Source organism: Lontra canadensis, unplaced genomic scaffold, assembly GCF_010015895.1.
Source record: "Lontra canadensis isolate GAN:19392208 unplaced genomic scaffold, GSC_riverotter_1.0 scaffold42, whole genome shotgun sequence".
In the NCBI taxonomy this organism is placed as follows: Eukaryota; Metazoa; Chordata; class Mammalia; order Carnivora; family Mustelidae; genus Lontra; species Lontra canadensis.
Window position 1 is genome coordinate 16,176,238 of NW_022631036.1, and position 27,261 is coordinate 16,203,498.

A 27,261-nucleotide genomic window follows, 5' to 3' on the forward strand; every position below is an offset into this window, starting at 1 on the left:
ATGTTCTCTATTTTGTTTAGGACTTACCTTAATCAGAGGAATTGTTAAGCATGTGTAAAAAGAGATCAATTTGGCTTCCTGAATTATACTCTCCGTGAACCTTGTCACATGAGAGATAAATGGAAGAATCCTTATTAGAAGCCTTATTAAATAATACTTCAGTGTATTGCATAAAAATTCACAATAAGAAATAACTTTTGGGAGACAGTTTCAATACAAAAAGATGGGACATTCTTGCATTCAGATAGTATTGTTGACCTCAGATAATGTGAGCTTATTTTTTTATGCCTGGGCCCTAAAGCAACAGGATAATAATAACTACACATCTGATGTTGGTTTTCTTTTTATTTTACAGCCTGAGTTCAAACTAAATATATTCTCTAGCTTGAGTGCTAAGCACCATAGTAGGTCCCTTATCAAGGTCATTTTAACAGTGTTGTCCCATTTGTCATCAGATGACTTAGTCCATGAAATGAGACTCTACTAAAGGGTAGATAGAAGAGAAAACAATTTATAAAAGTCTAAAGATTTTCTAAGATAACAAGTACCAGCACTAAAGATGAATTATCTAAGACAGAAAATGTGGCAAATAGCCTTTAGATTGTCTTAATGACCAATAACATCACAGGGTGATCAAATTCTGACCTTAACATAAGACATAAATCTGTATTTAATTCAGGATTTGAAGCAGGTGAATTTTGTAGTTTTGTACAGATGACAAAAAGTGGGGTGACAAGGAAATTATATTGGAAAAATCAGCTAGTTTAAAGAAAATAAATGCAACTATTGGTGTTTGTATTGCCATTGTATTTTCCTTTCATGATTGGTTTGATCTGTAATTTTTATAGCTCTAATCCTATAGAGGACTAATCTATACATGCTAATGCAAGGTCTACCTCTAAATGAGTATTGGTCATTAAATAAAGGTTTTAATGCTCCTTTTGAAGATACTTATTTAAATATTAGGGGGAAAAATGCTTTGGGATTTTTCCAATCTTCTCCTCTTCCCTGTCCTATCGACTACATTTTACAGTTATTTCAGTTATAGTAAGGACCCTAGGCTATTCCCCCAGGTTATTTTACCTATGTTTTCCTATCTCCATTACAAAAAAGCTTCCCCACAGTTCTTTCTGAAAGAAAGTGACATAAGACACTATATATACATTATTTCATTTAATGGTCATACCATCCTTATGGTATAGATAGGTATAATACATCAGTAGGTTGTTAATAATTATTTTCTGCCATTACTTACCAAAAAAACTTAGACTTAAGGAGTTTAATTAATTTGCCCAAAGACACATGGCTAATAAGAAACTGATGGGATACAGATTCAGGCAGCCTACTTGGGAGCCTCATACTGGCTATGCTATATTGCCTTATAACATGGCAAAGATTTTGAAAATTTGGATATTTGTTTCCCTAGCATTGCCTATAAAATTATCCATCTTCAAGAAGATCTAAATTCTTTGGCCTTTGATCTCCCTTTTTTTATATCAAATCTTGGAAATTTTGACCAACAGTTTTTTAAATCTTACATTAAAAATTTCAGTTCCTCTCTTTAGTCTTACATCATGAAAAAAGCCCTTCAAAGTATATAGAGGAGTATCCTTATATAGCATAGTTTCACGTATTTGCTAAAATATCATTGTTTAGTGTTAGAATGTAGATTCTAGGTTTCTGTGATGATAAATGTAACTTTCAGATAATCATAACATACAGGTGACCCTTGAAAAATACAGGGGTTAGAAAGGCTAACCCTGGGACACCTGGGTGGCTCAGTGGGTTAAAGCCTCTGCCTTCGGCTCTGGTCATAATCTCAAGGTCCTGGGATTGAGTCCCGCATCGGGCTCTCTGCTCGGCGGGGAGCCTGCTTCTCCCTCTCTCTCTGCCTGCCTCTCTGCCTACTTGTGATCTCTCTGTCAAATAAATAAATAAAATCTTTAAAAAAAAAAGAAAAAAAAAGAAATGCCAACCCTCCCTACCCCCAGCCCCAAATCCAATTATAACTTTTGACTCCCCCAAAATAACTGTTAGCAGCCTACTGTTGACTGGCAGCCTTACTGATAATATAAAAGTTAAATAGCACATATTTTGTATGTTATATGTATTATAGGCTATATTCTTACAATAAAGTATGTTAGAGAAAAGAAGATGTTACAGAGAAAATATATTTACAGTACAGAAAATAAAAAAAAAAAGAGAGAGAGAGAGAAAGAAAGAACCTACTTATAGGGACACCTGTGTGGCTCAGTCAGTTAAGCCTCCAACTCCTGGTTTCAGCTCAGGTCATGATCTCAGGGTCATGAGATTAAGACCCCCCATCGTGCTCTGCGCTGAGCATGGAGTCTGCTTGAGATTGTCTTTTTTCTTCTCCCTCTGCCCCTCCCCCTGCTTGCTCTCTAAATTTCTCTCTCTTTCTCTTAAATAAATAAATACCTAAAAAGTCTTTTTTAAAAGATCTACTTATACGTGGTCCCACATGGTTCAAACACATGTTGTTCAAGGGCAATTGTATTCTCTTGGTATGATGTACCCAAGTGACTGTCTTTAAGCAAATCCTAGAGTAATAATACACTTTCTTGAGAGTACTATTTGGTAGATAATTGAGTTAAATAATACATATTTTGAGGCACCTGGGTGGCTCAGTTGGTTAAGTGTCTGCCTTCAGCTCAGGTCATGATCCCAGGATCCTGGGATCAAGATCCACATCAGGCTCCCTGCTCAGTGGGGAGCCTGCTTCTCCCTTTGCCTCTGCCTGATGCTACTGCTCGTGCTCTCTTTCCCTCCCTTCCCCTCCTCTGACAAATAAATAAAATCTTTAAAAAAAAAAAACACATATTTTAACATGCTAGTTTACAATTAAACAATTAAAAGTAAACTGTCATTTTGTTGGTTGTCCATTTCCTAAGGCCTTTATAACTTTGTCCTAGGAAGTTAAAAGTTACTACAGATAAAATAGGTTGAATGTGGTGATTGCTGCAAAGGAAGAGGGCCAGTCCACTTTTACAATTCTGTAACTAAGACTATTGCTAATTTTAGAGTGCCTATTAATTTTCTTCGTCTTTCCATGTAAAATGAAAATTGAGCAAGTTTTAGCTCTAGTATTTCCCTGGTAAGAAGGAAGAGAATGTCTGTCATTTGGACTGGATTCATGGCCTGGGAGGAAAAACTTCTGCATATATGCAATGTTCAGTCAGATAACTTCTCCCGTGTAGTAGTGTTTATGCTTTAACTGCCATGAAATTGTCAATGATTGTAATCAGACATGATCCCAGAGCTGCCTTTTTCCTTTTAGTAAAGGACAGTAGTTCTGTTCTCTGAGGTTCATTTTGTCAGCTTGTGAACTTTCGGAAGGGGAACATAGTAGGAGGCTAAGGAACCACAGATGGAGTTTTGCCCAGCGATTTTCCAGCTCTAATCCATGGAGTAGTGTGAGTTGTACAGGGATTCCTGGGGGCCCCTGCAGCAGAGTTGGAAAGATGTCTGGACAGGGTTATCTCCATATCCCACTGAACAAGGGAACTTTTATCTCTTTTGTATTGGATTCCTAAGACGTAGTTGGAAGAATTTAAAAACTGCTGATTGAGACTCACTCCTTTAAGAAGAATGAAGCCAATTAAGTGATTTGTCTAAAGGCTGCACATCTAGGAACTAGGGGACTGGCAGTGCTGAGCCTAGATATGTATTTTCCGACTCAGTCTGAAGTTATGCCCACCGTTCTGTGATACAACAACAGGTTTTCTTGTGAGCTTAAAGTTTTTTGATGGTTGACGCTTTAATTTTTTTTATCATCTATGTATTATAATTAGGAATAATTGCATATGCTAATGCTTTATACAATTTGTGTCAGTAGATTTACTCTGTAGTCGTGTTTGTAAGCCAGGCATGACTTTCAGAATTAAAGCAGTTTACTTAGAAAATGCAGGGAACTTTTCCTGTTGTGTCTTAGATTGGAGAGTTTTCAAAGTAGAAACAGGAACTTTAAATGAAGAGGATAAATCAGTGGTTAAGAGACAGAAGTTCTACCTTAAAGTTGTTTTAGTTCTTTTTCTGTGCTGGTTTTGTGATTATAACCCATACGTTGTTATGATTTGATCTTAAAAAATTTATATAAGATTGGGGATCTTCAAAGAGATTCTGATTTTCAAAGTAGACTTTTCTAAAGTTATATTGAGCAAGGAGATTTGTTTTTTTAAAAGTGCACTGTACCATTTTGGGGGAAATGTATACGTGCATCTTGTAACTTGGTAACTTGGAATTGTCTTCTCTGTTAACTAGGGAAATAAGAGTGTGCAGCACGTGTCTCAGGATTTCTAGTTAAAGGTGGACCCTAGGCAGCATGTGAATGATGCTTGTTGTACCTCGCGTTGGTTCTTTTGAGGTTCCGCATGTTAAGTTGTTTGCTGTTTCTTTCATCATTTTAGAAAGGCATTATTCCCAAAGATTCCAGTTTTGATTTTCACTAGAATAAAGTATTTATTTCCTTAAAGATTTAACAGAGGCTTTGGATGAAGATGCAGACCCCACAAAATCTGCACTGTCTGCAGTTGCATCTCTGGCAGCTGCGTGGCCGCAGTTGCACCAGGGTATGTGTGGGTTTTATTTTTTTGTTGTTGTTTGGCTTTTTTTTTTTTTAATTTTATAAAGGTACATTTTACATTGCTGAGGGTTTATTGCTGATATTCTAAATGACGACTTCGTCTTTTAACAACTATAGGCTGCAGTTTGAAAAGCTTGGATCTTGATAGCTGCACTCTCTCTGAAATCCTCAGACTGCACATCTTAGCTTCAGGTGCTGATGTAACATCAGCAAATGCAAAGTACAGATATCAGAAGCGAGGAGGATTTGATGCTACAGATGACGCCTGTATGGAGCTGCGTTTGAGCAACCCCAGTCTCGTGAAGAAACTGGCAAGCACTTCAGTGTATGATCTGACACCAGGTAAGCTTTGCAAGTTGGAATCACTATAATCTGTCCACTTCCTCCCCTCCTCTGTCGCTTTAGCCCAGAAAACTAGGTCCTGCTGAGAAATTTTAGATAGCTGTTTTAAAAGAGAAGGAGAACCATCCTTAAAAAAAATTGTTGGAAGGGGCGCCTGGATGGCTCAGTGGGTTAAGCCTCTGCCTTTGGCTCAGGTCGTGATCTCAGGGTCCTGGATCAAGCCCTGCATCGGGCTCCCTCCTCAGCAGAAAACCTGCTTCCCCTTACCCCTTTGCCTGCCTCTCTGCGTAATTGTGCTCTGTCAAATAAATAAATAAAATCTTTTAAGAAAAAATTGTTGGAATACAAAGAGTGACTCAGGTGGAAACTACTCTTGATATTCATATCAGCTGTTTCTGATGTTCTTTTCTTTTTCATGTGGGTCTTCTGTTACTTTAAAAATTTGTGGTTAGGGGCACCTGGGTGGCTCAGTGGGTTAAAGCCTCTGCCTTCAGCTCGGGACATGATCCCAGGGTCCTGGGATTGAGCCCTGCATAGGGCTGTCTGCTCAGCAGGGAGCCTGCTTCCTCCTCTCTCTGCCTGCCTCTCTGCCTACTTGTGAGCTCTGTCAAATAAATAAATAAATAAAATCTTAAAAAAAAAAAAAATTGTGGTTAATCTACTAAATTTAGAAGGATAAGTAAGAATTAGCCAGAACTTTTATTTGTCAGTATATCAGAAATTTAAGCTGTAGCTGCTAAATTCTAATATTTGCTTGAACAGTGTTTGAGGTATGAGAAATGGTATATAAAATTAAGATGAAGTTACTTTTCACTTCCTTTTTTAGATAAAAAATTACAATGCACAAATATATAGAGTTTAATTTAATATGCTTATTTAAGAGAACATATAATAAAAGTAGAGTGCCTTCATTCCTAACATTCACATAGTTATTATACTTTATAGTAGTGTTTTTGTGCAGTATTTTCAGAGTAGCGATTTGCCTGTTGCCCTTTTTTTAATTCACATGGTAATAATTTAGTTTTTACTTGAACTTCCTACGTGAGCCTAAAAATTAAAACTTGAAAAAAATTCTTTGTCATTAGAAAGTTTTTCATGTCTGTTTAACTGGTCTATATGGTAATTATTTGTATTTGAAATACCTTGTATGTCATGTATCTGTTAATTTGGATTCAGAGGTGCTTTTTCTGAAAACATGCCATTGGCATGTTCGGTCCAGAGACTTTTTTCTATTCTTTATTAAGCTTTTTCACATTGAGCCACAAATTAAGATTTCTCAAACAATTCCTTTTTGTCATTGATGATACAGAAGTTATTTACCCATTTTTGACAGGAGAAAAAATGAAGATACTTCATGCTCTCTGTGGGAAACTACTGACCCTAGTTTCTACTAGGGATTTCATTGAAGATTATGTTGATATATTACGACAGGCAAAGCAGGAGTTCCGGGAGTTAAAAGCAGAACAACATCGGAAAGAGAGGGAAGAAGCAGCTGCTAGGTAAAAGATAATTATAGTTAGTTGTGCTAATGAAGGCTGTTTATTTCTTTGCATCTAAAATGATATTTCACATTGGGCTATAATGCGATACTGGTTCACACTGATGTTCGATGGCTTAACTGTTATAAATGAATTACTACACTGTAATTTGTGATAACATTTAGAGCACTTCTGTAATTTTATGATTAAAACAATATGCCGAAAGTTAAAAGTTTATCTTCCATCAAATAGACTATAATATTTTATGTGAACTTTCAGAATTCGTAAAAGGAAGGAAGAAAAACTGAAGGAACAAGAACAAAAAATGAAAGAGAAACAAGAGAAACTGAAGGAAGATGAGCAGAGAAACTCAGCCGCAGATACATCTGTTGGGTATGGTTTGAATTACAGTGCTCACTGGGCTTTACATAAAGAATAAAAATCAGCACCTTAACCTCTAAAATGCTTTTCAGAAGTTCTAAAAACGAGTTTTCTAGTTTTTTTGTTTATAGGTACATAATAATTATACCAGTGGACCTATGAAAATTACATATATATACAGTTCTCAAGTATACATGTGTTATGTTAAAAAATACTTTCAGGGAATCTAGAATTCATTTTCTCATAAAATTAATGTTGTAAATGATAATTGCCCAGAAAGCCTTCAATAGGCTATTTTTAACCAGTAGTACATTTCTAGCATTAATAGTGGCAACTCCCTCACTCCACCACCACTACCACCACCATCACAGTTGTACAATGTATTTCCCAAAGTTCCTCTGACTTTATTGAGGAATAGGGATGAAATTGGAGGTTTTAGTAGATGGTACAGGGAGAAGGTGGAAGCACCTTAAGTAATTTAGTGACTTAAATACTCTTGGCATTTGAAAATACTTGGGACAAAAATTGGCTATGAAGACAAGTGGGAATTTTTGCATATTGTAGAGGGCAAACTCTGTTCAAATTTTGCAAAAATAATTTTTTTATGAAATCTGCAAAGGAAGGTTTTATTTATTTTTTTTTTTTTTAAGATTTTATTTATTTATTTGACAGAGATCACAAGCAGGCAGAGAGGCAGGCAGAGAGAGAGGAGGAAGCAGGCCCCCCGCTGAGCAGAGAGCCCGATGCGGGGCTCGATCCCAGGACTCTGAGATCATGACCCGAGCCGAAGGCAGCGGCTTAACCCACTGAGCCACCCAGGCGCCCCCAAAGGAAGGTTTTAAAATCTCAGTATTCTGAAATTCGTATATTGACTCTTAGTTAAATTTGCACATAAAAATGCCTATTAGTCTTAGAGTCATAGGTCAAAAACTTGTAACAGCTGTATTTTATATGCCCATCAACAGTACTTTAAGAAATGGAATTTGGATACCTTGGGAAAGTTAATCTGATACCAAAAGCACAAGCAAACAAAGAAAAAAAATAGATAATTGGGTTCCTTCAAAATTAAAAACTTTTGTGCTTCAATGAACACTGTCAAGAAAGTAAAAAGACAATGCAGTGGATGGGAAAAAATATTTGCAAATCATGTATCTAATAATGTTTTAATATCCAGTATATATAAAGAATTCCTATAAGTCAACAATAAAAGAACAACCCAATTAAAAAATGGGTAAAGGATTTTAATAGGCATCTCTCCAAAGAAAATAGATATACAAGAAGCATTGAAAAGACATTCAGCATCGCTAGTCATTAGGGAAATGCACATTGAAATCACAATGAGATATTACTTCACATTCCGTAGGATGGCTGTAATCCAATTAAGGGACAATAAGAAGTATTGGTGAGAATGTGGAGAAATTGGAACTCTCATGCATTGCGGGTAGAGATGTAAAATGGTGCAGCTGCTTTGGATAAGTTTGGCAGTCTCTCAGACAGTTGAACCATTTGCTACCGTATGACCCAGCAATTTCACTCCTAGGTGTATACTGAAGAGAAGTGAGAGCAAATGTTCACCCATAAAGGTATACACAAAAGTTCACAGCATCATTATTCTTAATAGCCAAAGAAGTAATAACCCAAATGTCCCAACAGTTGATGAATGGATAAACAAAACGTTGTATTTCTTTGGTGCTATACCCATACAGCCCAATGTTGTTCAGCAATAAAAAGAAATAGAATTCTCATATATACTACAGTGTGGATAAACTTTGAAAACATTATGCTGAGTAAAAGAAGTTAGTCACAAAAGGCCATGTGTTGTATGATTCCATTTATATAAAACGTCCAGAATGGGCAAATCCACAGCAAAAAGTAAGTGAGTGGTTTCCAAGGTAGTGGGGAAGAGGAAATGGAAAGTGACTACTAATGGCTACTACAGAGGTTTTCTTTTGGGATGATGAAACTGTTCTGGAATTAGATAGGGGTAATGACTGCACAATGAATATACTAAAAACCACTGAATTTGTACACTTTAAAATGGTGATTTTAGGATATGTGAGTTACAACTCAATATTCTTTTTGTATTTTATAAACCTTTTCAGGTTCTATTTAAATATAATTGACTTCTAACATTGTACTAATCATTTTGGATATATAACATAATGATTTGATATATGCGTATGTTGTGAAATAATTACTACAATAAGTTTAGTTACTCTTCATTACCTCCTATAGTTATAGATTTTTTTCCTTGTGATCTTTTAATTTTGAAAAAAAGGAAAATAAGCATATTATAGATTCTACCATTTCTTTTTTTTTTTTTTTTTTTAAATCCTCTTCTAGCCTCACTCATTTACATGATCTCTCTGGCTCCTAACATATTAGAGTTTGAAAACCTCTGGATAAAGAACATAAGTGGTGGAACTTATTTCAAGGTTCATACAGTTTTAGTTTTAATTTGGACAGTGTAGTGGATTAGATGAAACATCTGATGTGTTCATTCAGCCTGCTCTCCTCTACTGTTTGTCTGTTTTCTACACAGCAAACCATCACCTCCCAGCCAAGCTACCTGGGCTCTTACAGTGGCCTCTTGTCTCCCCTCATCTGCTTTACCTCCCACATCATTTTCCACATAGCAACCAAAGTACTTTCCAGTCCTATCATTTCCCTTTTCTAAACTCTTCTACGTTTTTTTCCCATTGCTTTTTAAGTAATGCCCTACAAAGCCTTTTGTATGTATGATCTAACCCTGCCTTTTTCTCATCCATATCTTGGATTACTTCTTTTTGTTTTATATTTTTCTCAAAACGATAAGCTCCTTCCTTTTCTCTTCAGCTCAGAGCCTTTGCACATTACCCCCTCTGCTAGAAGTGGAGATTTCTTCTTACCTGCCACCTTACCCCTCCCCAGTCTCTCTAGTCTCACAGTTTAAATGTCACTTCTTCAAGCAAGGTTTTCTTGATCCTTGAAAAGCTTTCATAGCAACTTGAATTTCTCATTTTTAATAGTTATTACATATTTTAATTTTATAATTGTGTTATTATCTGTTTTCTCTCTGAGAATATAAACTCTATGTCATTTTGTCCACTACTTCCTAAACATAATGGCTAGCACTTCATAGGCAGGCAATAAATATCTCATGAATAGAATTATATGTTGATTAATGAAAATAATCTTTGTTTTTTTCCTTAAGGGAGGAAGAAAGGGAAGATTTTGATACTAGCACTGAGAGCAAAGAAATAGAGCAAAAGGAACTTGATCAAGACACAGTCACTGAAGATGAAGATGACCCAGGATCACATAAAAGAGGCAGAAGGGGTAATACAGTAGTTTCTTAGGGGCATGCTTGTTTGTTTTTAATTTATAAGGCACTTTATAATTCAGCTATCCTGAAATATGTATTAGATTACTTCATTTGTAATTCCAAGGTGTATTTGCTTTTTAAATACCCACCTCATAGCTGTGGTAAGTTTTTTAAATGGTGACCATTTTCTTAAATGGTTTTAGAAGTTACATTCAGTCTTTATCCTCATGTCATTCATACTTGAGGGAGGATGACAATATTCATATTGTTTTAGTAGGTCAGTTTCTCATAACTTCAACTTTTGGTTAGCAAGATTTGTTGAGTTTTTGTATTTACTATTTTATACTAGGCCAAATAGAAATTTTTATTCTATAGCATACTCAACATGCATTAAGTGCCATTTAGCTGCTAGAAATACAAACGTCAGTAATGCTTATAATTGATACCGTATGGCTGAGAATGAAAATCAGCTACCTTAGAATAATTGCATGAATTGCTGGATCAAAGGGAATATATTTTTTAAAAGTTGTTGATATAAATTACTTCTGAGGATCTTTAACCATCTTCATTTGACAACTATTGAAGATTTTTAACTTTATTCTGTGCCTATAATTTCATATCTTTTTTCTACATTATTTGCTAAGTTGTTATTATAAGTAGACAAAAAATTTGTATCATTGAGGCTACATTTTCTGATTATAATGCAATTGATTTAGAAATCCAAACCAAAAGGCCTCATTTGATTCATTTTAAGACACACTGCTAAATAATAGGTCATAGTAGAAACCATAAATGGAAACTAGAAAATATTTAATACTAATCTATACTGAAAAAAACTAATCAGTATTGTACATTAACACTTGTTGGATATAGTCCCTCTGCGTAGAGGAAAATTTCTAGTTTTAATACATATTGGGAAAGAAGAAAGGCAAATTGAGCTAGTCATTCATTTAAGAAGTTAGAGGTAGAAAACAGAATAATCCCTCCAGATGAAAGGAAACAAAAGGTACAAGTAGAAATTAATAGAAAGTAATAGAAGAGAATAGCAAAACCAAAAGTTTTTTCTTTGAAAAAAATACAAACTAGACAAATCTTTCTTGAAACTGATTTGGGAGGGGAGTCACAATAAGGTGAAGACTCAAAAGGGAAGCAATGTAACTACAGATTAAGTAGAAATTTAAAGATAAGGGGATAGCATATATAGTTTTATGGCAATTACTTTGAAAGTGGAGGCAAAAAATAAGCAAAATCCTAGAAAATACACATTATAAAAATGGATTCATGAGAAAATGTATAATGTGAATGGTCCTAAATCATTAGATCTTGAATCAGTGTTAAAAATCTTTTTAGAGGGCCACCTCGGTGGCTCAATGGGTTAAAGCCTCTGCCTTCAGCTCGGGTCATGATCCCAGGGTCCTGGGATCGAGTCCTGCATAAGGCTCTCTGCTCAGCGGGGGGCCTGCTTCCCTCTCTCTCTCTCTCTGTCTGCCTCTCTGCCTACTTGTGGTCTCTGCCTGTCAAATAAATAAATAAATAAAAATCTTTTTTAAAAAAATCTTTCTAGAGGGGCGCCTGGGTGGCTCGGTCTGCTAAGTGTCCAACTCTTGGTTTTGGCTCAGGTCATGAGATTAAGCCCTGTGTTGGGCTTCTCTCCACATTGGCCGTGGACCCTGCTTAAGATTCTTTCTCCTTCTCTCCCTTTGCCCATCCCCTACTCTGCCCCCCTCCAACCATTCTCACTCTGAATAAAATAAATCTTCCTACAGCGGAAACTTCAGTCCTAGACAACTTTATAGGTGAATTTTCCCAAATTTTCAAGATTTATTTATTTATTCAGGAGAGCCAGAGAGAGAGGCAGAGGGAGAAGCAGGCTTCCCTGCGGAGCAGGGAACCCGATGCAGGACTTGATCCCAGGACGCTGCTATCATGACCTGAGTCTAAGACACTTAATGGACTGAGCCATCCAGGCGCCCTAATTTTCCCAAATTTTATTTTATTTTTTTTAAAGATTTTATTTATTTATTTGACAGAGAGACAGCGAACAAGAGAGCAGAAGCAGGGGGAGTGGGGAGAGGGAGAACCAGGTTTACCACTGAGTAGTAGGGAGCCCAGTGTGGGGCTTGATCCCAGGACCCTGGGATCACGACCTGAACCAAAGGCAGACACTTAACGACTGAGCCACCCAGGGCCCCAATTTTCCCAAATTTTAAAGCAGCAGATAGTTCTAATCTTATACAGACCCTTTCAAACAAAAGAGAAGAAATAACTCCCCGACCATCTAAGCAATCTGACAGTGATTAAAACAGGAGAATTTTACTTCAACACGCCACACAAGGCCAGGCATGCCACCAGGAATCCAGGCTCTTTCTGCCTTGTTCATACTGCCGTCCTTATGGTTTTGCTGCCATCCTCATGTTCCAAAACGATTCATCCCAGAGGTTACATATAACGCTCTACTTCCATCTCTGATCAGAAGTTTCTCATAGCTCTACCTTCCGGGGAGACATTTCCTGTTGTGAAATGCCCTACTTTTGAATTGCTAGGTACCCAACTAAGTATTAGGGGTTCTGTTACTTTAAATCAGTGGTTAGTAAACTATAGCCGATTGGCCAAATCTGCCCTGCCAGTTTTTATATAATCTAGCTAAACTGGTTTTTACATTTTTACATTTTTAAATAGTTGGGGGGGAAAGAATGATATTTTGTAATATGAAAATGATATGAAATTCAGATTTCAGTGACCATAGTTTTAATTTGAACCCAGCCACGGTTGTTCATTTACATATGGTCTATGGCGCTTTCATGCTACAGTGGCGCAATTGAGCAGCTGTGACAGAAACCATATGGCCCACAAAGCCTAAAAATATTTACTAGCTAGCCCTTTATAATAGTTAGTTTGCATACTCCTGCCTTAGAGAAAGGACTGAACGTATGTTGCAGAGTAACAGACTCGGCCTCACTCTCCGGTATGGAGATCGCAGTTTAAAGTGTGTCCCTCATATTTAAGTGTACCAGTTTCTTATCAGCATAGCATATTAGTCTGTTCAGGCTGCCATAAAAAAAAAAAAAAAAAAAGCACAGACTGGGTGGCTTAAACAACAGAAATGTATTTTCTCACAATTCTGGAGGCTGGAAGTGAAAGATCAAGGTACCAGCAGGGTTGATTTCTGGTGAGGTGTCTTCCAGCTTGCTATGACCCTTTCTCGCTCTGTCCTCACACAACCTTTTTTCTGTGCCCACAAGTAAACAGAATGAGCACTCTGGTCTCTTTCTCTTCTTAAAAGGACACGAGTCCTGAATTAGGGTCCCACTCTTTTAAATCACTTGACCTTAAAATCTCCTCAAGGGCCCTGTCTCCCAATATGTCACACTGAGGTTTAGGATTTCAACCTATGAATTTTGGGGGCATTCAGTTTGGTCCATAATACTTAGTAACTTGGGATATTTTTGGATATTTTTCTGATGAAAATTTAAAATATGATGGGTGATGGTCAAATGTTTAAACCATAGGGAAAAGGAGACAAAATGGATTTAAAGAATTTACAAGACAAGAAGAAGTCAACTGTGTAACAAGAGAGCCTCTTACTGCTGATGAGGAAGAAGCTTTAAAACGGGAACATCAACGGAAAGAGAAAGAGCTCTTGGAAAAAATCCAAAGTGCCATAGCATGTACCAATATCTTTCCCTTGGGCCGAGACCGCATGTATAGGCGATATTGGATTTTCCCTTCTATTCCTGGATTATTTATTGAAGAGGATTATTCCGGTCTCACTGAAGACATGCTGTTGCCTAGACCTTCATCATTTCAGAATAGTGTACAGTCTCAAGATCCTCAGGTATCCACTAAAACTGGAGAGTCTTTGATGTCTGAATCTACCTCCAACATTGACCAGGGTCCATGTGATGATTCTGTGCAGCTGCCAAAACCAGTGCATAAGCCAAATCGGTGGTGCTTTTACAGTTCTTGTGAACAACTAGACCAACTCATCGAAGCTCTTAATTCTAGAGGACATAGAGAAAGTGCCTTAAAAGAAACTTTGTTGCAAGAGAAGAGCAGAATATGTGCCCAGCTAGCCCATTTTTCTGAAGAGAAATTTCATTTTTCAGGTATATTTTCATTGAAAACTGTTTTTCTTTCTTTCTCCCCATAATCTCCAGTTCAGGTTTAAACATCTGTCAGAGTCTTAGAGCTATATTTAAAACATCTCCTCTTTCCCTTGGACCGTGCTCTCAGTTTTCAAGTTAGAGAATATTTACCAGTTAGAGGAACAAGGTTCTCTGGATTTCACTGGGTTCCATTTGGATTATGAGGAAAGGCAGTGCACAAAGATCCATAGTCTTCTGATCTCATTCCCTGATCAGTAGACCCAATAACCAAGGCACTAAGGATAACCTTAATTTTAGGCATTTGATACGATAGTGAGAGTGTGGTCGTTGAGGGTTTTGGCTAAGGGTTTAGGGACAGGTTCCCTTAGTGATTACTTCTTTGGAGATTGGCTGCAAGGGCAGATCAGGCAGCAACATCTCCTATATGATGGCCAGTTCATTAATAACAGATAAGAGAAAGCAGTAAGGCATTTTCTGGTATAAGTTTTCATTATTACTAAACGAGATTCTCTAGGTAAAGAACTCTTAAATTTAGGGACATATTGTCATGACTACTTTAGTTCTCTTCAGGATTAAAAAGTATAGATCACAATTCTTTAACAGCTTTATTGAGTTTAGTTCATACACCATACAATTCACTCATTTGAAGTGTACAATTCAGTGGTTTTCATTATATACAGATGTGCAGCCATCAAACAATTGTAGAACATTTTTGTCACCTCAAAAAGAAACCCCAAATTTGTTTTCTGTCTCTGTAAATTTCCTTGTCTTAACATTCTCTATGAATGTGATCATATAATACACTGTCGTTTGTGACTGACTTTCACTTAGCATGTTTTCAAGGTGCATCCAAGTTGTAGCACATGTCAGTACTTCCTACCTTTTTATAGCCAAATAATGTTCCATTATATAAATATATAACACATTTTATTTAACCATATGTTAGTTGATGGATATTGCTTTTGTTTCCATATTTTGGCAGTTATGAATAATGCTGCTATCAACATTTATGTACAGGTGTTTGTCTCAACATCAGTTTTCATTTCTCTTGGGTGTATACCTAAGAGTGAAATTACTGGGTCATGTGATAATTCTGTATAATCACTTGAATGGCCATACTGTTTTCCAAAGCAACTGCATCGTTCCGTATTCCTGCCAGTAGTGTCTGAGGGTTAGAATTTTTCCATGTCCTTGGCAACACTTGTTATTGTCTGATTTTTAGATTTCAGCCATTTTAGAGGTATGAAGTGGTACTTAATTGTGGTTTTTATGTGAATTTTCCTAAAGACTCATAATGTCAAGCATCTTTTCATGGTCTTATTGGCTGTTTGTATGTCTTCCTTAAAAGTCTATTCATATCCATTCATTGCCTGTTCTTATTGGAATGTCTTTTTATTGAGTTGTAAGAGTTCTTCAGATATTCTAGACATGAGCTCCTTATCAGATACCTGATGTGCAAACATTTCCACTCCCCCCTATTTTTTGCACTTGAGGATTTATTAAGTGTTTTTATATCAGTTATCTCACTATCATAGCCATCACATTGGGGACATTATATTTTTTAGTAAGAAAATCATAATAAAGGTATTGATAACTATTTCAGACAAACCTCAAACTGATAGCAAACCAACGTATAGTCGGGGAAGATCTTCCACTGCATATGATTCCGCTCAGATGTCTGCAGAAAGACAGCTTGAATTGAGGCTGAGAGATTTTCTTTTGGATATTGAAGACAGAATCTACCAAGGAACATTAGGAGCAATCAAGGTTTGTACCTATTCCCATTTTAGTTTACCTAATTACCAAAGTTTTGGTCATATTTGTTAATTTATTTGGTATAGGCAAGGCATGTGTGTTTTGAATAAATACATGGGAGTGCTATATTTTTTTGTGAAAATTAAGTTTGTCCCCTGTACCAAAATACTTATATATGGGTAGAGATCTTCCTTAAACATACTCTATGGCTATCTGCTTTCTTAAACAGAATTTATAGAATGTAATTGACCTTTTTAATACTAATTTTTAGTATTTTTAAAATATCTGTTTTATGGTATTTTCATCCGAGATATTAAAATGTGTAAGGATATTTTCTTCTTCCTTGACTAGCTCCTGCCTGCTCTGCTGAGTCTGGTTTGTTTATTGGTTTCTTTGTTACCTTTTTAAAATCTGTAAGTAATTCATGCTTGATATGTGTGTTCTGTTCATTCCTTTGCTATCATCTGTCACTTTTTTGCTACTATCAGGTGACCAATCTTAGAATTGTTTATGATTTCCCTATATAGAGAGTGAGGTGCTAAAGCTTCCATCTATGAATGATATGTATTTCATTTTGGCCACTTAGTAACCTTCTTTTTAGATCCCTTTTTGATTTACAATCTGTTCTAGAATATTCATGAATTTTTCATATATACATTGAATTTCATACTTCTTAGGAACCACATATGCCATTTTTCCAGGTTGGTAAATTTGGGTTTTGTTACAGGTTACAGATCGACACATCTGGAGATCAGCATTAGAGAGTGGACGGTATGAGCTGTTAAGTGAGGAAAACAAGGAAAATGGGATCATTAAGACTGTGAATGAAGACGTAGAAGAGATGGAAATTGATGAGCAAGCGAAGGTCATAGTAAAAGACAGGTACAAAAGGAATATTTCTAAAGTAACTCACTTTTCCTTGCCACTTCAGTTATATGGTTCTTTTCAGTAAATGTTTCTTTTTCTTTAAAAAAATTGTTTTAAAAATCTTACCATGAGGACTTTTAATATTTGTAACCACTGAAATGAACATTTTCCTCAACCTCAGGCTCTCTTTTACTCTACTTTATGCTAGTGCAGCCAAAAGACAGCTAGTTAAGATAATGGTAATTTCTCAAGTTCAAAAAAGAAAAATCTTTGAACTTAAGGTTTTAAGGTAACTTTATTCTATCCATTTTCTTTTCTGTAGAATAACAGTAAATTGTGGTAGGCTTAAATATTTTATGAATTATTAATCAGAACCTGTATCTTTATAGCTATAGACAGATACTTTGACTTTCAGAATTATTTTTGGGTAACTCCTCTTAAAGAGTTTATTATCTGGAAAGAAAAGAAGATATGACCCTGGGAGGGAAGATGTAGTACTGAAGGCTTTGAGCGAATAGGTTTGTACATGTAAATGATCATTTTAGCTGCAGCATAGAGATTTATTGCAAAGGGAATAAGATAGGAGGCTAAGGAACTAAGGAGGCAGCTATCAGTGTCCCAACCAGTAAAAGTTGCAGCAAGAGAAAAAGAGGGAGCTGTAGCTGCCTGGGATACTTATCTTAGAGGCCTATGACTGGGTCATCTGCCTAAAACCTTTCCCCTAAGCTTTGTCTCATCCGCCTTCCCTCCAAATATTTGCCCTTCTGACCTCATTAAATGAGTTGGTGTTTAGTTTAGCTCTTGATTCATGTATATATATCCTTTTCCTACTGGCTTATGTGATCTGTGAGATGGAGGAAACTATTTCTTACACAGGTGTAAGTAAGCATTTGGAGGAATGGACTCAAGTTTTATTTACCTAACAGTGTTTTTAAGTACCATAAACTCTTCCATGTTTTCATTGTAGACTTTTGGGCATAAAAACAGAAACTCCAAGTACTGTCTCAACTAATGCAAGTACCCCGCAATCAGTGAGCAACGTGGTTCATTATCTGGCAATGGCACTTTTTCAGATAGAGCAGGGCATTGAGCGACGTTTTCTCAAAGCTCCACTTGGTAAGTACCAATTTCTACTTCCAAATATTAGCTCTATTTTAAAGCATTCTAAAATTGCCCTTTAATAGAAACTCACGGGCTGACACAGTACAGTTGGCTAATTTGAAAAACTTGAGATTGTATTTTCATTCCAAAACATGGGTTCTTTCAGGTGAGATTTTTTTTTTTTTTTTAATAGTACTTAAGCTGTGAAGTGTGTAAACCTGGCAATTCACAGACCTGTATCTCTGGGGCTAATAATACATTATATGTTTATTAAAAAAATTTTAAAATTTAAAAAAAATTTTTTTTAAAGATTACAAAAAAAATAGTACTAAGTACGTTTTAGTCTAAGTACTCATCTTAATGACTGTCTTTTTAATTTTCTGTCAGTCTTTTCTTTAGTGTTTCATCAAAAGAAAGATTACCAAAACCTGTGACTAGCCAGATCCTGCATAATCAAAAACTGTATATGAATATTTGTTATCTAAAACAGAACCCCAAAGAAGCTACTTAAATGTCCGCCATTACGGGTATGGTTAAATAACGTGGGTCACTGGGGTGCCTGAGTGGCTCAGTTGGTTGAGCGGATGACTTTATTTCAGCTCAGGTCATGATCTCAGGGTCATGGGATTGAGCCCCACTTCAGGCTCCATGCTCAGCGGAGAGTCTGCTGGAGGATTCTCTCTCCCCCTCTCCCTCTGCCTTTCCCTCCTCTCATGCTCTCTCTCTCTAAAATGGGTAACTAAATCTTTAAAATAATAACAGTAATCGGATTGGAAACTGAGCACTGTATAAGAAGCACTAAGCCAGAAATACCGAGTGTTAAAGGGTACGTAAATGAGGAAATGCTCTATAATTTATGGTAGGATGTTAGAGGATACAATCTGGATCATGTTTTTAGCAATTTATGAAATATCTTTTTAGGTACTAATCCAGGAACATAATCATTGTGTGTTTAGGAAAATATGTTTTGAGTTCCAAATCAATTTTCATATCATAACTCATAACTTCTTTTACTTCTGTGTGCTCTTTCTGATACGTTACTTTATAACTCGTCATATTTAAGTTAATTTGTATCTCAATAGCGGGGTAGAAGAAAGTTTTTTAAAACCATACCTTGCAGCACCTGGGTGGCTCAGTCAGTTAAGCATCTGCCTTCAGCTCAGGTCATGATCCCAGGGTCCTGGGTTCAAGCACGACATTGGTCTCCCCACTCAACAGGGAGTCTGCTTCTCCCTCTTCCTCTGCCCCTCCCCCTGCTTTTGCTCTCTTTTGCTCTCAAATAAATAAAATCTTTAAAAATAAATAAATGAAACCATCTCCATTTGGTCTCATATTGAGAGCAACTTAAATAGACTAAAATGCTTTTTAAATTATTTGAATATTACCTTGTTTGAATAGTAAGAACAAAGTTTTCGTAAATATATGGTGCTGTCAGAATGTGAATATATTTGTAAAATGTCTGTTTTGAAATTGAAAAGTTTATGGCCAGTATCTCATTGTTCTAATAAACCTATTCATATTTTTATAAATTGGTAATTCAACCATGAGCTCAACAACTCACTTTTCAGATTTGGAAGTAGCAGTTGTGGAAATAAACATGTATGGTCATAGCTCACAAAAATATTAGTTTGTATTTCCTATATCACTCTTAATTTGCAGTCTTCAATATTTCTTAATATTTTCTGTGTCTTGGGGCATGGGTAGCTCAATTGATTAAGCATCTGTCTGCCTTGGACTCGGGCCATGATCCTGGGGTCCTGGGATTAAGCCTCAGGTCAGGCTCCCTGCTAGGCAGGGAGCATGCTTCTCCGTCTTCCTGCTTGTGCTCTCTCCATCTCTATCGGTATTTCTGTCTCTCTCAAATAAGTAAAATCTTTTTTAAAAAAAATACTTTCTGTGTCTAAATCGAATTACATATACAAGTGGTCCCTCTCTATTATTTCTTACAACCATATGTGAATCTACAATTACTAAAATTAAATTCAATTAAAAGTTATTTGTAGGGGCGCCTGGGTGACTCAGTCGTTAAGCGTCTGCCTTCAGCTCAGGTCATGATCCGCATCAGGCTCCCTGCTTCGTGGGGAGCCTGTTTCTCCCTCTCCGACTCCCTCTGCTGTGTTCCCTTTCTCACTGTCTCTCTGTCAAATAAATAAATAAAATCTTTTTAAAAAGTTATTTGTAAATTATGTAGCCCTTACAAGTATTTCACTACTATTCATTAATTCTGTGATTCCAAAAGAGATAAAAGACAGTTCTGCTGATTTTTACATTTCTGAAACTGCCATCTATTAAAGTTGTTTATAAATTCAAGGGGAAAACGTCAAATTGTTTAGCATGTCCATATTTTCATGAGTATATCTCATTAAATATCTAGACAAAGAGAACATGTTAACGCTGGGAGATGTTGCAATTTACATCTAGTAGGTTATATGAGAGCTGAGAGCTATAGTGTTCTTTACACTGGTTTGTATATAAGAGTGTTGGAACATTAATTTCATCCTAAGGGAAATAAAATAAACAATTTCAATTTGAGGTCTTAAAAAAAGGTGAAATAAGAAAAGTTCAACTTAACTTTGGTGGTAAATGTTGATCAAAGTTTAGATGTTGATCATTTATAATATGAATATTATCATCTACCATTGTTACCCCATAAAAAGCTAATAGAATAGTTGATGTTTGTAGCCTTTTATATTATATTTGGTTTTTTTTAAGATTTTATTTATTTATTTGACAGAGAGAGAGCATAAGCAGGGGGAGAGGGAGAGGGAGAAACAGGCTCCCCACAAAGCAGGCAAACCCCAGTATAGGACTCGATGCCAGGACTCTGGGATTATGACCCGAGCCGAAGGCAGTGGCTCAACCAACTGAGCCACCCAGGCATCCTGCTTTTTGTATTACGTTTAAGCCTTTGGAGGATCTGTTTTGAATGGGACAACAAGAGATAGAGGTGCCTCTGGAGTTACTAATCTAAATATTTAGAGCAAGGCAATCAAGAATATCCTTAATCTGGGAAAGAAATGGGGATTCTGCTTTATGAATGTTTGAGATAGAATATCTATTAAAATTCTCCATTCTTTCAATTATTTTTCAGCATAGCAAATTAACTGTGCTAGGAATTTTCCCAGTTTAGTTTCAGAGATTACTATAGTTTCTTGAGGAAGCAAGTAAGAAATAAGAATTCTGCTAACATTCCACATTCCTCAGGATGTCTCTTTTATTCTAGAAATTAATCACATTAGTAAAACTAGGTTTTTTTTTAACTTGAGGAAGATACTCATATTTGAATAATTTTAGGTAAGATTGTGAGAACTGTTTGTTTAGGTTGGTAATTTCATCATTTATAAATTCATGCTTATGGGGACGCCTGGGTGGCTCAGTTGGTTAAGCGGCTGCCTTCAGCTCAGGTCATGATTCCAGTGTTCCCAGTGTCCTGGGATCCAGTCCCATATCGGGCTCCTTGCTCAGCAGGGAGCCTGCTTCTCTCTCTCTCTCTCTCTCTCTCTCTCTCTCTCTGGTACCACTCTGCCTGTGCTCGTGCTCTCTCTCTGACAAATAAATAAATAAAATCTTTTAAAAATAAATAAATTCATGCTTATGGTTAAATCCTTAAGCTATGAAAAAATCCTTTAACTTTATCAATTTGAAATTAGATAACAAATTAATAAAGATCAAAGGGGAGATAGGAAAAAAAGGATAAGAAAAAGAGGAAGATCAATCTAGTGTGAGAGGTGGTAAACTCTTAACTTTTTAAAGAATTCTGTCTTTTTAAAGAATTATGATTTTTTCTGTGTTGCTGAGTACCAGTTTGAATATTTAGCTTTTGACAGAAAACCTTGAATTTAATTTTTTTTGGAAAGGAATGAGGTTGGGAACAAGCTTATAAAACAATATCATCTTCCTAGCAGTTTTCTTCTACATTGCATACCTCAGCTAATGAAACTTTCTAAAAATTGGTATATAAAAAGTTGACATTGTGAATCTTAATATACTTAAGTTATTAGTGAAAAAGAGGAACAGTGGTGGAGGTTTGTTTATTTATTTTGCATATGGTATTTATGTACAGCTTTTTTTTTTTTTTCTTCTTTTTTACTAGCATAGGGAGAGTTATGGGGTGGGAGTTTTTGTATTGTTTTATCTCCGGGAAAAACCTACATAGCATGGTCACATGGATTACTATGTAGTGGCAGTTAACAATATGAAATTTCCCAGTGTAAATAATTGATCATATGACTCTGCCATGATTTCATATTAGTAAAATCCTAATCCTAATTTCTTGAGGAATTTATTTGTGCTAGCATGATGGAAGATAAAAGAGAAACAAGATATTTCTGCCCTTGAGAGTTTTATAATCTGAAGAAGAAGCAAGACAAAAGAAAAATGGAATCAATTGTATGCACTCTTTTTCATCCTTATTTAGGTACTATATAAAAATGTGAAAATGTGAACAGCCATTTAACAGTAGGTGAGAGGGGCTCCTGGGTGGCTCAGTCGTTAAGCATCTTCCTTCAGCTCAGGTCATGAGCCCAGGGTCCTGGGATCGAGTGCAGCGTCAGGCTCCCTGCTCAGCGGAAAGCCTCCTTCTCCGTCTCCCACTCCCCCTGCTTGTGTTCCCTCTCTTGCTGTGTCTCTCTCTGTCAGATAAATAAATTTAAAAATAATAGCAATAGATAAATAAAAGTAGGTGGGATAAAAATTGGACCTTGGGCTACTGTTGATTTAATTTTCTTAAAGCACACTCTTTGATCAAAACCCTTAATGTTTCACCAGCCTTTGAGTTAAAAATCATTCATACTGACTTTTAAGGTTCCAAAGGCTCTTCACAGTTTGGCTTTTTCTTCCACCCTTCCACACTGGCCTGTATGCAGCGTTATTTCTTGCACTTACTAATAAGAATGTCCTCTTGAGTTATCCAGGAAGATTTCTTCAAGATCTTTGAATTAGCAGTTTTTGTTGCCTCCTTCCTTAGAGATCCTGCTCAGGCCAGAACTTTTCATGAAGCCTTATAGAAAAAAAAACCATGGCAAATAGAAAACACAAAATGAGAGGGTGGAAATAAATCAAATGGACTGTATTACTATATTTATTTCCTACTTTGCTAATATTTCTTTTTAGCTTTGCCTGAAGAGCCTTTGACCCTTTCATTTTTTCCCTCTCCCATTGAGTTATTGCTCTCAATTATTTTTGGAGATTCTTAAGCTTTTTCAAACTGCTTGGTTACTTATATTTTCAAAACATTTATTTCTTAAATATGTTTTAAGATATCCTGTGTCTAATTCGAATCTCTCAAGTCTTATGGGTCTGATTCTGCCGGCTCTTGCCTGTAGTGTTTTGTTTCCACATGTGCATTGTGGGTGTGACTGTTAACTCTCATTCCTCAGAACTTGATCTATGGAAATTTCTTCAGAGAGAATCTGCAAAGATTTGTACTTGTTCCTGTCATTCACCTGAGGTCACTAACAACCTGGACCACTTTAAAAATCTTATGTTTTTTCAGGTTTTAAACTGTTTAATGCATTGCTTATACTTAGATGTTCTCGGCTAGATTTATTTTCCCTTTCCACCCAACTTCAAGGTCCAGATAAGCAGATTTCCTCACTACTTCTTTTTTTCTTCATGGTACCCTTTTCCACCCTGATGCTTGAGGATATAGCTTTGGAGTTCTAGCTTTCGAGAAAGGATTTAACACATTGGGTGAGCCCTAGATTTCAAGTCCTGTCTCTCTCGTCCTGCCTGAGAAATGGGAGCTCAGGATTTACCAGTGTTTGGCAGGTCTGCTCTTTTATGACTTCAACTCCTGTGTTCTCCCAGCTATATAAAAAATTTCTTAACGATGGGGACCGTAGAATAGACTTCTCCTATCTTCTAAATAGTGGCACACGGGGGGAACAGTATAATGTAGGAATAATGGTAACAGTAACAGTATTTACTCCGTGACAGGCATTTTACTTGTCTTGTGTATATTACCCACTTAATCTTTCCAACAGCCCTCAGAGGTAGATGGTATATACATATTACTGTTGGGGAACCTGAGGCACAGAGGAGTTAAGTAACTTGACCGAGCTCACTCACATAGGGGATCTAGTACTTACCCCACGGCAGACTGACTCCAGAGCCTATATTCCCTTAACTATTAGGCTACTGCCCAAAAGGACTTTTTTTGAGGATAATAGTAGGAAATATGTCATAATAGAAACAAACTATATATGAAGTCCTATATACCTTGTAGAATTTTGACATTATGTGGTAGTCCCTCCATAATTAAGTTTAATGTCAGGAAAACTAATGTGTTAGCAATAATTGAAGATAAATTGAAGAGAGAAATCACATGCTAATGTAAAATGATAGACTGGCTAGTTAATTCCATCTAATCAAATGACTTTTTTTTCAAGATTTCACTCATTCATTTGACAGAGAGAGAACAAGCAGGGGGAGCAACAGGGAGAGGCAGAGGGAGAAGCAGGCTCCCACCAAGCCGGGAGCCTAATGCAGGGCTCAATCCCAGGACCCCGAGATCATGATCCAAACTGAAAGCAGAAGCTTAACCAACTGAGCCACCCAGGTGCCCCTAATCAAATGACTTTTAATAAATTTTTTAGTCCAGAAGACAAAAGAATGATGCTATTAATGAAAGGAAGTTTCAAATGTTCTTATGTAGATATTGGTACTGAAAGTTCTTTTGGGAAACGTGGCATATTAGCATTTTTTAATTTACCTCATTTAAAAAAATATTTTCTTAGAGATAGAAGACAATAGAGTTGGCATTTCTACATAATTGATATTTTTAATAATAGCTTTATTGAGATGTGGTTCACATATGTAAAATTCATCCTTTTAAGAAGTATATAATTTAGTGGGTTTTAGTATATTCCCAGTTGTACAACCATTCACCACGATCTAATTTCAGAAAATTTTCATCAGCCCCAAAAAAAGTCATATATGATTGATATTTAACTTAGAGAGCAGTCCATCTTTTTTTTTTTTAAGATTTTATTTATTTATTTGACAGATCACAAGTAGGCAGAGAGGCAGGCAGAGAGAGAGGGGGAAGTAGGATCCCTGCTGAGCAGAGAGCCTGATGCGGGGCTCGACCCTAGGACCCTGAGATTATAACCTGAGCTGAAGGCAGAGGCTTAACCCACTGAGCCACCCAGGCACCCCAGAGCAGTCCATCTTTTATCCAAAAAGAGGAAGCAATATTCTTGACTCAAATGGATAGTAAATGACTTGTAATCATATTTGGCTAGTTCTTCAAGTCAGGTCAGACAAGTTTGAGAACATATTGCCTAAGTTATTTTTCTTTTTTTAACAATTAGAATCCCGAAGTTTTGAATTATGGATTTAAGTAATTCCTTATGTCACAAATAAGATGTGGCTCAGCAAATATTTTCTTTAACATGAGGTTTTTGTTTTTAATATCAACATGATCTTTTTGTTAAGTTTTAGAACTTCAAAATCTAACCTGTTTAAAATACCAAGAAAATAACTCTAGGAGATATCTGAAGGTTTGTCTAGAAACTTAAATCACTTTACCTTGTCATTTAAGATGCCAGTGACAGTGGACGTTCTTACAAAACAGTCCTGGACCGTTGGAGAGAGTCTCTCCTTGCCTCTGCTAGTCTATCCCAAGTCTTTCTTCATCTCTCCACCTTGGATCGTAGTGTGATATGGTCTAAATCTATATTGAATGCTCGTTGCAAGATATGCCGAAAGAAGGGTGATGCTGAAAACATGGTACTCTGCGATGGCTGTGATCGGGGTCATCACACCTACTGTGTTCGACCAAAGCTCAAGGTAGTTTTTTCCTCTTCTGTGCCTTAGAATTGAGTGATTGACTTTTGAGTGACAGATGACTAATGATCATTTCTGTGACTTGTCAGACCGTGCCTGAAGGCGATTGGTTTTGTCCAGAGTGTCGGCCAAAGCAACGTTCTAGAAGACTCTCCTCTAGACAGAGACCATCCTTGGAAAGTGATGAAGAGATGGAAGATGGTATGGAAGATGAGAACGATGAAGTTGATGATGATGATGAAGAGGGTCAAAGTGAGGAGGAGGAGTATGAGATAGAACAAGATGAAGATGATTCTCACGAAGAGGAAGAAGTCAGGTAAGTCCTAACATGCAACAAAATGAGAGTTTGCGAGTCATAGCTAAACAGTCTCTTGACTAGTTAAATACAAATGGAGTGATTGGGGCCCATAACTTTTTTAAAACTGGTGTGTAATATGGTGGCCTGAAGTTTTCCTTGCTTTAGTATTCCAAGAATTTAAAGTTATTCCTAAGGGAGTGTAGTACCTATGTGAGTTTAGCCAGGTCATAAAATCAAATATGAGCTCACGTTTGGACAGGAACACCAATCCAGACCCACTGAGTTTGATTTTTACTTAATTTTATGCCTAAAGCAGCAAATAAGCGTCCCAAAGGATATTCATGATACAAAGATGAATGCAGCTTCCCAGCGCCTCTCTGCTTTCTCAAGGAGTTATCCTCAAATATTGGTGGCCTTGGCATCTACAGCGAGAGAGAGAGAAAGGCCAGGAAGCACATGGTATTCTTCTACTCCTTCCACGTTAGCCCCCAGAAACAACTTCTATACCACCGTATAACCAGGTGTTCTGCAACTTAGCAAGCTGTGTCACCCAGGCCAAATGAATGGGGTGGAGTGGAGGCCTGGTCATTCCTGCTATGGCAGCACTAGAGCTTTCTCCCCCTTACTTGCCCCCAAGACCTCCCCACTTTTTAACATTTGAATCCCATTCATGTGGAATCAGGAAAGTGGATGTAAAACAATGGCAGCTTTGAACTGAGAAAGTACAGAAAGGCCAGTCTGCGGAGGATGAGAGAGCTGCCCCATCTATTGTAAGCAAGTTGTTACTTTTTACTAGCTCCACCCAGTAGGAGCCGTCATCCCTATAGATGATAAGGGCAGTATTTATGTTAGACATAAAGATGATAAAGAATTTAGAAAATTCTTGGAAATATTTTAGGTAAACTGGAAGTCCAGGTATGTGGGCAGATGGATAAAAAGAGGCTTAATGGGATTGTTTCATCCTTGTCTACAACTTAAAGGCAATTAAAGGATGAACCTAGGGGTGCCTGGCTGTCTCAGTCAGTGGAGCATGTAACTTTTGATCTCAGGGTCATGAGTTCTAGCCCCATGTTGGGGGTAGAGTTTACTAAAATGTTGAACCTAGTTTTGTATTTTACCATGAGAACCAGAAAATGGCAAAGAAATTCTTAGCTTCGTATTCAGGACAGGTTTACGGCCTACTTTGACCAAACTTGTGGGTTACCTCAGCATCAATGGTAATGAAAAGTGATAGTCTC

The 27,261-nt window shown here is 36.7% G+C and overlaps 1 protein-coding gene across 2 annotated transcripts in view; it reads left to right on the plus strand.

Annotated features, from left to right (window-relative positions):
- The window catches only part of BAZ1A (bromodomain adjacent to zinc finger domain 1A), a 96,914-nt gene that overhangs the window by 63,045 nt on the left and 6,608 nt on the right, over positions 1-27,261 (plus strand). Inside the window, exons 13-23 of one of the 2 annotated variants that reach the window (XM_032871293.1) lie at positions 4,494-4,589; positions 4,721-4,945; positions 6,279-6,444; positions 6,703-6,816; positions 9,998-10,122; positions 13,618-14,214; positions 15,818-15,981; positions 16,697-16,851; positions 17,804-17,952; positions 25,481-25,728; positions 25,815-26,041. In XM_032871293.1, the coding sequence (XP_032727184.1) occupies positions 4,494-4,589; positions 4,721-4,945; positions 6,279-6,444; positions 6,703-6,816; positions 9,998-10,122; positions 13,618-14,214; positions 15,818-15,981; positions 16,697-16,851; positions 17,804-17,952; positions 25,481-25,728; positions 25,815-26,041 (2,266 nt within the window). The remainder of the gene's footprint in view (positions 1-4,493; positions 4,590-4,720; positions 4,946-6,278; positions 6,445-6,702; positions 6,817-9,997; positions 10,123-13,617; positions 14,215-15,817; positions 15,982-16,696; positions 16,852-17,803; positions 17,953-25,480; positions 25,729-25,814; positions 26,042-27,261) is intronic. The other variant, XM_032871292.1, reaches the window with a different exon arrangement.